This window comes from Nerophis ophidion, linkage group LG03 (genome assembly GCF_033978795.1).
Source record: "Nerophis ophidion isolate RoL-2023_Sa linkage group LG03, RoL_Noph_v1.0, whole genome shotgun sequence".
In the NCBI taxonomy this organism is placed as follows: domain Eukaryota; kingdom Metazoa; phylum Chordata; class Actinopteri; order Syngnathiformes; family Syngnathidae; genus Nerophis; species Nerophis ophidion.
The window spans coordinates 64,396,821-64,411,645 of NC_084613.1; the positions used below are offsets into that span (position 1 = coordinate 64,396,821).

The 14,825-nt window shown below is 38.1% G+C and overlaps 1 protein-coding gene across 1 annotated transcript; it reads left to right on the top strand.

Moving 5' to 3' along the window:
• Nucleotides 1-11,405: 11,405 nt before the first annotated feature.
• LOC133549941 (dnaJ homolog subfamily C member 30, mitochondrial-like) lies at nucleotides 11,406-13,377 on the top strand. The gene has a single exon (XM_061895869.1). It carries the CDS (start codon nucleotides 11,419-11,421, stop codon nucleotides 12,310-12,312), a length of 894 nt encoding a protein of 297 aa, XP_061751853.1. The 5' UTR covers nucleotides 11,406-11,418; the 3' UTR covers nucleotides 12,313-13,377.
• The last annotated feature ends 1,448 nt before the right edge of the window (nucleotides 13,378-14,825 follow it).

A 14,825-nucleotide genomic window follows, 5' to 3' on the forward strand; every position in this document is an offset into this window, starting at 1 on the left:
TCAATGTAAATGTTACATCTAAATTTTGAATCACAATCTAAATGTTGAATCGCAATGTAAATGGTAAATCTTAAAATAAATATAAATGTTGAATCTAAAGAAGTGTAAATGTTAAATCTCAATCTAAATGTTAAATCGAAAAATTAAATCTAAATGTAAGTGTTGAATCTACATGTCAAATCTAAATGTTAAATCACAATGTAAATGCTGAATCTCTATCTGAATGTCAAATCCAAATGTTAATTCGGAATTTCGAATATCAATCTAAATGGTACATCTAAATTTTGAATCACAATCTAAATGTTGAATAGCAATGTAAATGTTGAATCTTAAAATAAATATGAAGAAGTGTAAATGTTAAATCTCAATCTAAATGTTAAATCGAAAAATTAAATCTAAATGTTGAATCCAAATGTTGAATTTAAATATAGATTGAAATTTTAAGTCCTAATCTAAATGTTAAATCTTAATATTGAATCTACATGTTGAATCTTAATGTTAAATCTAAATGTTAAATATAAATATTGAATCTAATTGTTAACGGTAATAGTTAAATCCCACTATTGAATATAAAATGTTACATATAAATATTGAACTTAATTGTTAACGGTAATAGTGAAAGTGAAGTGAATTATAATTATATAGCGCTTTTTCTCTAGTGACTCAAAGCGCTTTACATAGTGAAACCCAATATCTAATTTTTACATTTAGACCAGTGTGGGTGGCACTGGGAGCAGGTGGGTAAAGTGTCTTGCCCAAGGACACAACGGCAGTGACTAGGATGGTGGAAGTCGGGATCGAACCTGCAACCCTCAAGTTGCTGACACGGCCGCTCTACCAACCGAGCTATACCGCCAACTCCTAAATCTAAATGTTAAATAAAAATTGTAAATATTTTTGTATGTGTTACTTATCCATCTTCCTTCTCAGTTCCTTCTCCTCATTGCACATCCTCTTCCATAGCATGGGTGGTGTTGTAGTGTGAATAGGTCTGTCTGCACTTGGAGGCGGGGGATATTTACACATTTTCTTGATATTTAACTTTACGCTTAGCGTTTCATTTTGATTTAACAGTTGGATTTACATTTAACATTTACATTTAGATCTTGATTCAACTTTTTAAATCAACATTTACATTTAGATTCAACATTTACATTTAGAGTTTGCATTTAGATTTGGATACACCATTTAATTTCAACATTTGACATTTACATTTAGAGTTTGCATTTAGATTTGGATACACCATTTAATTTCTACATTTGACATTTACATTTAGAGTTTGCATTTAGATTTGGATACACTATTTAATTTCAACATCAAATGTGAAGAAAATTTGCAAATGTGAAAAAAGTGAGCTAAATGTGAACTAGTTATTCAATCTATATCACCAACAATTATTTTTTACATTGGGCACCCCATATATTATTTACTTACTTTCTGATACTACCAAACTTGTTTTTTCTGTTCCAGCCAATCAGCTTTGTATTTTACCCAGCTGTGTCTCATTCTTTATGTACCCAGGCTTGCAGGTACAGCCCTGCTGTTCACACTTTGTCAGATTCTTGGCTGACACTTCCTGGTGTTGCATCTTCCCAAGCTCTTGTTAACAAGCATAATGCATTGTTCTCTGCAGACTTGATGGTGCAGTTCATATGTGTGAAAGCAACATGATACTGTAGATTGCACAACTTTTGTGAACTTAAAAACAGTTTCACACCGACCTGACTCCAGATGACATGTAGGACAGCGATCCAAAAATATGTCTACCCAATAGTAGGCCGGGAAAAAACTAACATTTTATTGTTAACCATCTGAAATGGACTAATGCTGTCTACAATTTTGAAGTAGAGTGGTAATTTGTACTTTGGCGACACCTCATGATCACAATAATTCATTAAAGGGGAACATTATCACAATTTACGAAGGGTTAAAACCAATAAAAATCAGTTCTAAGTGGCTTATTTTATTTTTCGAAGTTTTTTTCAAAATTTTACCCATCATGGAATATCCCGAAAAAAGGCTTTAAGTGCCTGATTTGGCTATCTTTAAATGCATCGTCCATTTTCCTGTGACGTCATTTAGTGATGCCAACATGGCGGATAGCACAGCAAGATATAGCGACACGACTCGGATTTCAGCGGCTTAAGCGATTCAACAGATTACGCATATATTGAAACGGGTGGTTGGAGTATGGAGGCAGATAGCGAAAACGAAATTGAAGAAGAAACTGAAGCTATTGAGCGAATAGCTATTGACGTTATTCGGCGATCGCCTTCGATTGAGTGTCACAGGATATTCATACATCTCTATGCCATGTCTGCCTTAGCATCGCCGGTAAAATGTGCAGACCAAACGATCGGGACTTTCGCATCTTGTGACACTGGAGCAACTTAAATCCGTCGATTGGTAAGTGTTTGTTTGGCATTAAATGTGGGTGGAGAGAAAGGCTGGATGCAAATATAGCTACAAATGTACATACAGCTAGCCTAAATAGCATGTTAGCATTGATTAGCTGGCAGTCATGCCGTGACCAAATATGTCTGATTAGCACATAAGTCAATAACATCAACAAAACTCATCTTTGGGATTTTGTTGACTTTATCGTTGGAAATGCATCTGCAGGATATCCATACATCTCTGTGCCATGTCTGCCTTAGCATCGGCGGTAAAATGTGCGGACCCAACGATCGGAGCTTTCGCATCTTGTGACACTGGAGCAACTTAAATCCGTCGATTTGTAATAGTTTGTTTAGCATTAAATGTGGATGGAGGGAAAGGCTGGATGCAAATATAGCTACAAATGTACATACAGCTAGCCTAAATAGCATGTTAGCATCGATTAGCATGCCGTGCTAATCGATGCACACTCCACGTAAGTCAACTTGAATCCGTCCCTGATCGTGATTTTACACCCTCCGACAACACACCGACGAGGCATGATGTTTCCAAGTAACGGAAAACAGTCGAAAAAAATGAGAATAACAGAGCTGATTAGACTCATTGTTTGTAATGTGTTTGAGAAAATGACGGACTGACTAGAGCGAATAATAGAAAGGCGTTTATTCCGCCAAAATTCACCCATTTAGATTTTGGAAATCGGTTAAAAAAAATATATGGTCTTTTTTCTGCAACATCATGGTATATATTGATGCGTACATAGGTCTGGTGATAATGTTCCCCTTTAAGTTGGTCTAATGACACAGTTGATTTATGACAATGATGCAAACATGTTTTTTACCCGATACTTTCAGACTGTATCTGTACGCAATATGCAACTATAATTATTTGATACTGGTTTATATTGACACATTTGATGTTTTTGTTTTTTAATCAAGGAAACGTGTTATGTACTGTAAGTCTAGCTTGTGTACTATTGTGTGCTTTGCTGTTGTGTAGCTGTTTGTGCCTAATAGCCTAAAGATTAACATGGTTACTTGTGGTAATTAACTTCACTAAAATACAAGAAATGACCAACCGTATTTGCTTATTACAGGACATCCATCCATCCATTTTCTACCGCTTATTCCCTTTTGGGTTGGGGGGGGACGCTGGCGCTTATCTCAGCTACAATCGGGCAGAAGGTGGCGTACACCCTGGACAAGTTGTCACCTCATCGCAGTATTACAGGACATTTATATGTTAATTGGCTGTCCAACTTTGCTTTGTATTGTAGATTTTAAACTAAAAAAACAGGCTAAGGAAGTGAAAATTTCGCCAAATTGAAACCAAATCATTATCTAGATTACATGTAGATTCATATCATCATAGATCCCCTTTAAATTTAAAGGCCTACTAAAATGAGATTTTTTTTTATTTAAACGGGGATAGCAGGTCCATTCTATGTGTCATACTTGAGGATTTCGCAATATTGCCATATTTTTACTGAAAGGATTTAGTAGAGAACATCGATAATAAAGTTTGCAACTTTTGGTCGCTAACAAAAAAGCCTTGCCTTTATCGGAAATTGCAGACGATGACGTCACCGGTGTGAGTGCTCTCACATCCTCACATTGTTTATAATGTGAGCCTCCAGCAGCAAGAGCTATTCAGACCGAGAAAGCGACAATTTCCCCATTAATTTGAGCGAGGATGAAAGATTCGTGGATGAGGAAATTTACAGTGAAGGACTAGAAAAGAAAAAAAGGCGATTGCATTGGGACCGATTCAGATGTTTTTAGACACATTTACTAGGATAATTATAGGAAATCCCTTATCTTTCTATTGTGTTACTAGTGTTTTAGTGAGTTAAATAGTACCTGATAGTCGGAGGGGTGTGTTCACGGGTGTGTTAACGCCAGTCTCTGAGGAAGCTGCAGCAGGACAGAAGCTCCGCTGATCTCCGGTAAGAGGCGACTTTTTACCACAATTTTCTTACCGAAACCTGCCGGTTGACAAGTGGTCGGGAACCATGTTCGCTTGACCGCTCTGATACATAGTAAAGCTTCACCTCCGGGAATTTTAAACAATGAAACACTGTGTTTGTGTGGCTAAAGGCTAAAGCTTCCCACCTCCATATTTCTACTTTGACTTCTCCATTATTAATTGAACAAATTGCAAAAGATTCAGCAACACAGATGTCCAAAATACTGTGTAATTATGCGATGAAAAGAGATTACTTTTAGCCACGAGTGGTGCTGGGCTAATATGTCCCCTCCAACCAATAACGTCACAAACACGCGTCATCATTCTGCGACGTTTTCAACAGGAAACTCCGCGGGAAATTTAAAATTGTAATTTAGTAAACTAAAAAGGCCGTATTGGCATGTGTTGCAATGTTAATATTTCATCATTGATGTATTAACTATCAGACTGCGTGGTCGGTAGTAGTGGGTTTCAGTAGGCCTTTAAAGGAGAAGTTTAAATTTTCCTACTGTCATTGAGCAATCACCACTGCTCTCCATACAATTTCGGCCTCACAATGAAATATTTTTTTGTTTTTTTTCATGTTGTAAAATGTTAGTAAGTACAGTAATTACACTAAAAATCCAACATAATAATGACATGTTGGTGGTATCTGGACAAAAATGCTTAACAAATGTTGCTTGATGAATGTAACAACTTTTGCATTAGAATAAATTGTTAGAACTTACACAAGGTGAGTAAATTGTGGCGTATCGCTCCAGTTACAGACCTTACAATAAGGGCATATTTGCAACAAACTCCTTCTGATCAATTATTATACGAGAACATTAAATAGACGTATACAACAAGCACATTCATTCTCCCTCTCCTAATTATTCAACTGGAGCGAGGTCAAGATCATATTTGATCACCATGGGATGCGTGCGAAAACATTATATGTTGGTCTGATTTAGCACACCTAATCTCACTTCTTGATATTCACAGCCGTACTGGCAGTTACTCATCTTGTCAGCTAAATGACTTCACTCCACAAAGTGACATTGCTTTTTATTGCGGTTGAATAATTATTGTTTTCATGTCCCTAGGTATGGCTTTATTTTTAAAATTACAATTTGGAACATCATATTTTGCACTTTACTGTATGGTATTCAACAATAAATCACAATTTTAGGTACACTTGCTTAATCTGAAAAATACAGGAGGGACTGAATTATGTGAAAGCATGAAAGTAATGCGTCTACAACACCATATGCATATTACAATATATTTGCTCCTGTAGTTGATGGAGCTCTGTCGCCATCTAGTGTTATGTTGCTGACTCACATCTGTCTACTATAAATACAGTATATAATACATCAGTGTACCAGGAGTTGATTTTGATTTGTTTGGATTTTTATCAAGGATCTCCATTAGTTGGTTGCCACAACAACCCACTAGTCTTCTTGGGGTCCACAAACTCAATATAATTACAAGCAAAAACATATAAAAACATATAATTATAACTACACGAATACAAAAACAAATAAAATCATCTATAAGAAAACAAGCAAACAATTTACAGTCACAGAATAATAATTACCATATGAATATAACTACACAATACAAAACCAAACAAAAATAATGATTTAGAGCATGGGTCACCAACACGGTGCCCGCGGGCACCAGGTCGCCCGTAAGGACCAGATGAGTCGCTCGCTGGCCTATTCTAAAAATAACCCAAATAGCAGCCCTTACCAGTGAGCTGCCTCTACTTTTTAAATTTTATTAATTTACTAGCAAGCTGGTCTCGCTTTGCTCGACATTTTTAATTCTAAGGGAGACAAAACTCAAATAGAATTTGAAAATCCAAGAAAATATTTTAAAGACTTGCTTTTCACTTGTTTGAATAAATTCATTTATTTTTTTACTTTGCTTTGTTTAAAGACAGAAAGACAATTTTAGAGAAAAAATACAACCTTAAAATGGATTTTAGGATTTTTAAACACCTATACCTTTTTACCTTTTAAATTCCTTCCTCTTCTTTCCTGACAATTTAAATCAATTTCAAGTACATTTATTTTTTTATTGTAAAGAATAATAAATACATTTTGATTTAATTCTTCATTTTAGCTTCTGTTTTTTCGACGAAGAATATTTGTGAAATATTTCTTCATACTTATTATGATTAAAATTCAAAAAAAATATTCTGGCAAATCTAGAAAAACTGTAGAATCAAATTTAAATCTCATTTCAAAGTCTTTTGAATGTCTTTTAAAATTATAGTTTTGGAAAATCTAGAAGAAATAATGATTTGTCTTTGTTAGAAACATAGCTTGGTCCAATTTGTTATATATTCTAACAAAGTGCAGATTGGATTTTAACCTATTTAAAACATGTCATCAAAATTCTAAAATTAATCTTAATCAGTAAAAATTACGAATTATGTTCCATAAATTCTTTTTTTATTTTTTTCCCAAAAGATTCGAATTACCTAGTTTTTCTCTCCTTTTTTTCGGTTGAATTTTGAATTTCAAAGAGTCGAAATTGAAGATAAACTATGTTTCAAAATTTTATTTTCATTTTTTTCCTATTTTCTCCTCTTTTAAACCGTTCAATTAAGTGTTTTTTCAGCATTTATTCTCTAAAAAAAAATCTTCCGTAAAAGGAAAAAAAATGTACGACGGAATGGCAGACAAAAATACAATTTTTTAAATGTATATAGATTTATTTATTAAAGGTAAATTGAGCAAATTGGATATTTCTGGCAATTTATTTAAGTGTGTATCAAACTGGTAGCCCTTCGCATTAAACAGAACCCAAGAAGTAGCTCTTGGTTTCAAAAAGGTTGGTGACCCCTGATTTAGAGCCACATGTGTGAAGCATCATTAACATCCATTTCCTACCGCTTGTCCCTTTTGGGGTCACGGGGGGTCGCTGGAGCCTATCTCACTTGCATTCGGGCGGAAGGCGGTATACACTATGGACAAGTCGCCCTCATCGCAGGACCAACACAGATAGACAGATAACATTCACACTCACATTCACACACAAGGGACCATTTAGTGTTGCCAATCAACTTATCCCCATGAAAATAAACATTCTTTATTATGACATTATTGTATAAATTCACACCGGTTATGAGCCCGTATTTTCTGACAAAAGTGGTAAACTAATTTAGTATTCCACTTTGTGCTTGTTTAAACACTTGTCCCATCGAAAGATTCTCAGAAAACGTTTGCATTTTAGGAATGAATACTTTATGTCAGTTTAATTACATTTCTTCAAAATATGGTGAAATGAATGTGTCAAGTATTCTAATATTGATACAGTATATTCTTGCGACTCTGACAATAATAGATACATTTTCATCCATCCATGCATCCATTTCCTACCGCTTATTCCCTTTGGGGTCATGGGGGGTCGCTGGTGCCTATCTCAGCTACAATCGGGCGGAAGGCGGTGTACACCCTGGACAAGTCGCCACCTCATCGCATTACATTTTCAAATAAAATATTTAAAAGTGTTAATAAATAATTATAATTGGAATTAAATATATCAATGCATATGTAAGTATTCATTCATTTACCGGTATGTAAAACTACATTTTTTTTTTGTTTATCATTAAATATCCTGGGTTTGATTCCCGGGTTTGGGGTCTTTCTGTGTGGAGTTTGCATGTTGTCTCTGTGACTGCGTGGGTTCCCTCCGAGTACTCCGGCTTCCTCCCACTTCCAAAGACATGCACCTGGGGATAGGTTGATAGGCAACATTAAATTGGCCCGAGAGTGTCAATGTGAATGTGAATGTTGTCTGTCTATCTGTGCCTTTTTTTTAGCCCAACTCCAAAAGTCAAAATGTTTGGACAGCCCGATTTAGGGTATGATTATGTTTATGTTTTGTATTGACTGAGATATATATATATATATATATATATATATATATATATATATATATACATATATTATAGATAGATAGATAGATAGATAGATAGATAGATAGATAGATAGATAGATAGATAGATAGATAGATAGATAGATAGATAGATAGATAGATAGATATAGTTACTTATAATATTAAGATACATTCTGGAAAAGTGTGTTATAGATACTGTTGTAAATAGCTGGTCTTGTCATTCTCATCCGGACCTGAGGACGACCAGGTGGTGTAAATGGACCAAATATGACGCCGGTGAGGAAGTGTTGAACAGAAAGTTTTTTTATTTGATCGAGCAAGTCCTCACAATTTCAGGTGCTGTAGCAAACCTTTCCCTCTGTTAAGCAAACTTCTACTTACATACCTTTTACATGAAGACGCTTACTCTTTGTTGTTCTGCCAGACAGTTTGGACAACACTGACATTGTATATACAAAAGCAGAAGACATCCATGAGTTGTCACTCTGACCAATTGAGTCAACCAACCAACGCCAACCCAACGCCCCCGACGCAAATCCCGTAGGGGTGATGAAAGGATGGTCAGCGCCTGAGAGAAGCGGCCTACCACCATGACCCCGCACTCCCTTCCCTCTGTTGTTAGATATCTCGAGATGTATGTAGTATTATATATATATGTGCTTTGCTAGAGAGATTTTTTTCCCACTCCAGACTGGGCCCCCTCAGGAGCCCAGTCTAGATTGTATTTTTTTTACTCATCCTTCCCCAGCGTTCAACCTTTTTCCCCATCTTTTACGGGGTGCATTGTGGCGACCCGTCAGCGTTCCTGTTCTGTAACCCTGTACACTGTTTGTTTGTCTATTATTGAACGGGTTTGTGCTGAAAACAAGGTTTTGTTTGTACTTGTGCAATGACAATAAAGACTTATCTATCTACGTGACCTCCGATCCCTGATTTCTACTCCTACAGGTGGGGGCTCCTACCCGATGTCGAAAAAGTGTTGATACTTCCTCCTTAAAATCTAACTGCTGCTATCCTTTAAGTTGCCCATCATTCTGGGGGCAGAAGCAAGCACACTCTGGATGATCTTTGTTTGACATCCGTACATGAACCTATCTAAGGGTGTCTTCCTTAATAGAATAATCCCCTAACAGATTATGTGACCAAGATTTAAACACATACTGGTTTACAATCTTTCAAGAAAAAATGTACAAGCTACAGTTTATGGACAATTCAATATCCACCAGACTCCCGCAGAGGTGTATTCTTGCCAAAAACTCAGTTAAAGTATGTATATTATTTAGCTGTGCACATGACAGTTTAAAGTATATATCTATTTATTTACGCTCTCCGCTTTTAATGTAATTAATTAACGATTATTTGATGCTTTCATTATATAATTGGTTTGCTTTCTTGTACCTTTGTGCACCAGTAATGCATTTTAAATTATATTGCATACGGATTGTTCTTTATACCCCCCACAAAAGAATGCTGTAAAATGTATATAAAATAAGGCTATGGGAATCGAAACCCAGTTCTTGTTCAGAACTGGTTTCCAGTGTAGCAATTTTTTTGGATGTAAAATAAACGGATGTCAAAAAGTTCTCATTCTGCCGGGTGGGATGCCGTCATTACGCAACATGAGTAGTGATGTCAGATTGCAAAATAACTAAAATTTTACAAGAAAAAATTGCAAAAGCCTTGGTTGTAATATTTATAAGTCTTCTAGTTCATCAAGCGGACGACATGCAAGAAATGTGCTGAAACATTTGAACACATAGCATGCAACAATTAAAAATTAAAGTTGCGTTTTTTAACCGCTCCTGTGTTCAATTGTAGTCAGAGAAAAGTTGCATGTTTTTTCTGCAACCAGATTTTCTTTTTGAATAATGTGTAAAAATCCAATCATGTCAGCAATTAAATTCAAATGTGAAACTAATAAGTTGTATTAACTCGTTACATGCAAAGTGAGATATGTCAATCCTTTATGGCAGTGGTCCCCAACCACCAAATTTTTTTTTTTTTTTTTTTTAATTAAATGAACATTAAAAACACAATATACACTTACAATTAGTGCACCAACCACAAAAACCTCCCTTTTTCATGACAAAGAAAAAAAAATAAAAAATTCACTCAGATAACAAAAATAAGGGCATGCTATGAAGCCATTGCCTTTGACGCCTTCTACAACATGTACAAACTGCTTGCCAGTCCAGCAACATGTTGTATGCAGCTTCCGCAAACACACGTACAAGGTTGAACGGCATACTGGGTGATACAGAGTACATTAATGGTTGTGATATAAACAATTTTAACACTCTTACTAATATGCGCCACGCTGTGAAGCCACACCAAACAAGAATGACAAACACATTTCGGGAGAACATCCTCACAGTAACACAACATAAACAACAATTCCCAGAATCCTTTGCATCCATGACTTTTCCTGACTATATTATACACCCCGCTAGCACCAAACAACCCCCCCGTACATCGGTAAGGTGGGCGGCTTCCCAACTCCATCTTTCTACTTTGACTTCTCCAATATTAATTGAACAAATTGCAAAAGATTCAGCAACACAGATCTCCAAAATACTGTGTAATTATGCGGTTAAAGCAGACGGCTTTTAGCTGTGTGTGTGCGCAGCGCTCATACTTCCTAAAAACCCGTGACGTCTTGCGTACACGTCATCATTAAACAACGTTTTCAAGACGAAACTCCCGGGAAATTTAAAATTGCAATTTAGTAAACTAAAAAGGCTGCATTGGCATGTGTTGCAATGTTAATATTTCATCATTGATATATAAACTATCAGACTGTGTGGTGGGTAGTAGTGGGTTTCAGTAGGCCTTTAAAGAAGTAGTTTGACATGTACTTCGGTATCGGGGAGGTGTAACGGATTTTATAGACTATAGGCTCAGTGCAAGTTGTTTTACTCTGTTTTACATAGTATCCACCCATCCATTTTCTACCGCTTGTCCCTCCCGGGTTCGCGGGGAATGCTGGAGTCCATCCCAGAAGGCGGCGTACACCCTGGACAAGTTTAAAGAGTTTTTAAAAAGATAACTTTTTACCTCCACGTTGTCATATTGTCCACTGGAGGTCGCCGTAAAGAAAAGACTACACTAACCCGCGAAAATCCCTTTCCGGTCGTACTCGTACTTCCTTTTTTGCACCGGGCAAAGATGGCGGAAGGCATACTTCGTGTTGCAAGAGGCACTTTGATTATGTCAGCCAAACTACGGCACTGCTCCCGGTTGAAACCGATTGGAAATGAAGGGAAGGGCACGGTACGTTCATTTTCATTACCAAGCGTGGTTTTATTCGTGGATTATAAACGTTTCAACACATTTGAAGCCGGTGGCTTGGCAGTTTCGCAAGACTCTTTCACAACACCGGTTTGTGTTGGACGTGACGTCATTTATTTTAACCGGCGGGGTTTTCTCTGGCTTGGACGACGGGAGTATCCTGTGACTTTCCCCGCGCCAAGGACACGCCGGGGCTGTGTGACGCTCACCAGGACTTACAGTGGTAATGGCGGTCAAGGGGAGCCGCTTTATAAAAGCAAAACGGGTTACTATGACATCCTGGAGGTGGCCCCCGGCGCCACGCATGCGCAGATTAAAACCGCCTACTATAAGCAGTCCTTCGTCTACCACCCGGACAGAAACGCCGGTTGCGACTCGGCCACTGTTCGGTTCTCGGAAATCAGCGAGGCCTACACCGTGCTGGGCAACAAGGCCCTGCGGAAGAAGTACGACCGCGGCCTGCTGAGCCAGCTCGATTTGACAGGCTCTTCCAGACCCTCCGCTAAGGACACGAGTGGGAGCTCGACCCCGGCGCAGGGCGACAGGCGGCGGTCAGTGGTGGCTCCCGGCGGCGTGTACGACTTCGACAAGTTCTTCCGCTCTCACTACAGCGAGCAGCTGCAAAGGGAGAAAGACAACCGAAAGCGACAAAAGGACATTCTGAAGCAGAGGCAGGAGACGATGACTGAAAGGAACATGGAGGGTTTTACCGAACTAGGCGTGGTCGCGATGATCGCGTTGGCGTGTTGTCTGTTTTCCACCTTCAAGTGACATTTTGGGTAACCTGTCACATTTACCTAAAAGACTTACTTCTAAATGTCACTCCGCCAAGATGTGTTCGATTCTGTCTGCAGACTAACTCTGGGTTGATGAATGATAAGGATGGATGTAGGGCTGGGCGATATTTTTAGGCCATATCGCGATATATCTATCCATCCATATTACAATATTTTGCCTTGGCCTTGAATGCACACTTGATGCATATAATCACAGCAGTATGATGACTATATGTGTAACCAGTGGTTCTTAACCTTGTTGGAGGTACCAAACCCCACCAGTTTCATAAGCACATTAACCGAATCCTTCTTTAGTGAAAAATAAGATTAAAAAAATTCAAATTCAAGATAAAGTTATTTCTTTGGTAACACTTTAGTATGGGGAACATATTCTAAGTAACAAAGACTTAATTTAAAAGGGTTAGGGCCAGGGTTAGAGGGTTAGGGTTATAAAAAGGTAATGCCGAATAAGGCATTAATAAGTACTTAATGACTAGTTAAGAGCCAATATGTTACTAATTTGCATGTTAATAAGCAACTGATTAATGGTGAATATGTTTCAGCATACTTAAGTGTGACCATGTTTTTTTACCGGTGCACAAAATGAACCGTGCATGAACATCACCTTGTTCAAAGAACAAAACCAACACAGTGCATAAACTCACAACAAATGACACCTGCAAATCAGTGTGACTTCTGCTGTTGCCGTATGCGTAATACGCCGATGGGGAGAAGTTTTTATTTAAATGATGAGTCGGGTGTGTTTTGACCTCCGCCGAACCCCTGAGGCCGACTCACCGAACCCCTAGGGTGCGATCGAACCCAGGTTAAGAACCACTGGTGTATACATTTAAACATTCTTCTTCATACTGCATTAATATATGCTACTTTTAGACTTTCATGCAGAGAGGGAAATCACAACTAAGTCAATTGACCAAAAGTGTATTTATTAAAGTTATTAAGCAATGGCACAAACATTCACGTCATTTCCTAAACATAAATTGCAAGATTGTCAGAGACATTTTAAGTGTCAAATAAAAATGAGCTGCATAATAGGAAATCAATTAGTATTCTTCCTTCACTATGTGGTATGTTACTAAGGTTATGAAATTCTCTAGCGAGTGACTTTTCAAATGATGCTCCATATTAGCAGTAATGCTACTTGTTACAGCAACGCTTTTTCCCCACACTTGACAAATTACGGTTGTCTGTTAGACATATTCCCACTTGAAGCCAAACCACCGTCAGACGATGGAAACCCTGCTGTTTTTCTTGGGAATTACCGTATTTCCTTGAATTGCCGCCGGGGCGCTAATTAATTTAAAACCTCTTCTCACTCCTGCGCTTACCAAAGGCATGCGGTAAAAGTAAGCATGCGCTAATTATTTTAAAACCTCTTCTCACTCCAACACTTACCAAAGTTATGCAGTAAAAAATTGAGTGTGATGTAAGCTTGGACCTTAAATCCTACTGAATAGCTCTTAATCTTCTTCCCTTTATGCGATTTCAAATTACCGGTATTGAAATCAGCCTCTTCCATTTTGAAAATGATGACAGGGGAAGTGTCACTCATGACGTCACGAGTTTGACCAGGTGGTAATTCAAGGCAAGCGCATACTATATGCCCTGCGGCAATTCAAGAAAATACGGTAAGTCTTCCTTTATTTGTTACCAGATCCGCACCATCTTTCTCACGTACAACTACGTTAGCAGCTAACGTTAGCCACACCGCTAGCTCTCTGCTGGGCGAGGGCATGTATGTGACGTATGCAGGGTTTCCCACACATTCATTTGTGGCGGCCCGCCACGAAAGAATTACGGCTGCCACAAATGAAATAAAAAATTTTAAAAATTATATATGTATATATATTTTTTTATTTTTTTTCCCCGGCTTTTGACTTGCTCGACCGCTCATAAAAGCAATGGGACTCTGTCTGTGGATGGAGCTTGTAGTTACATATTATATAAATATGTAAATATTATATAAATATGTATATAATTGTGTACGTAAAGTGTTGTAATTATATTCCAACTCCGCGTTCTTGGTCATCGCCGCTGCCTGACCACACCACCACAAATAGATGCCTGACCTGTGGGAAACACTGCGTATGACGTGACAGTTTGTGACGTATGTAAGAATGTGCGCCTGCTTGTCTGTAAGGAGACACACGAAAGAGTGAGGAGAGCCAGAAGTGTACGCCCGCAGCTAAAAGGCCTGCGTGAGAACGTATACTCGAATATTACGATATAGTCATTTTCTATATCGCATAGAGACAAACCTGCAATATATCGTATATATCAATATATCGCCCAGCCCTAAATGGATTGTACCTTTATTTCTAACGTCCAACTGGTAGGAGGCCACGGGGAAGACCCAGGACCCGTTGGGAAGACTATGTCTCCCGGCTGGCTTGGGAACGCCGCGGGATCCCCTGGGAAGAGCTGGATGAAGTGCCTGGGGAGAGGGAAGTCTGGCCTTCCCTGCTTAGGCTGCTGCCCCCGTGACCC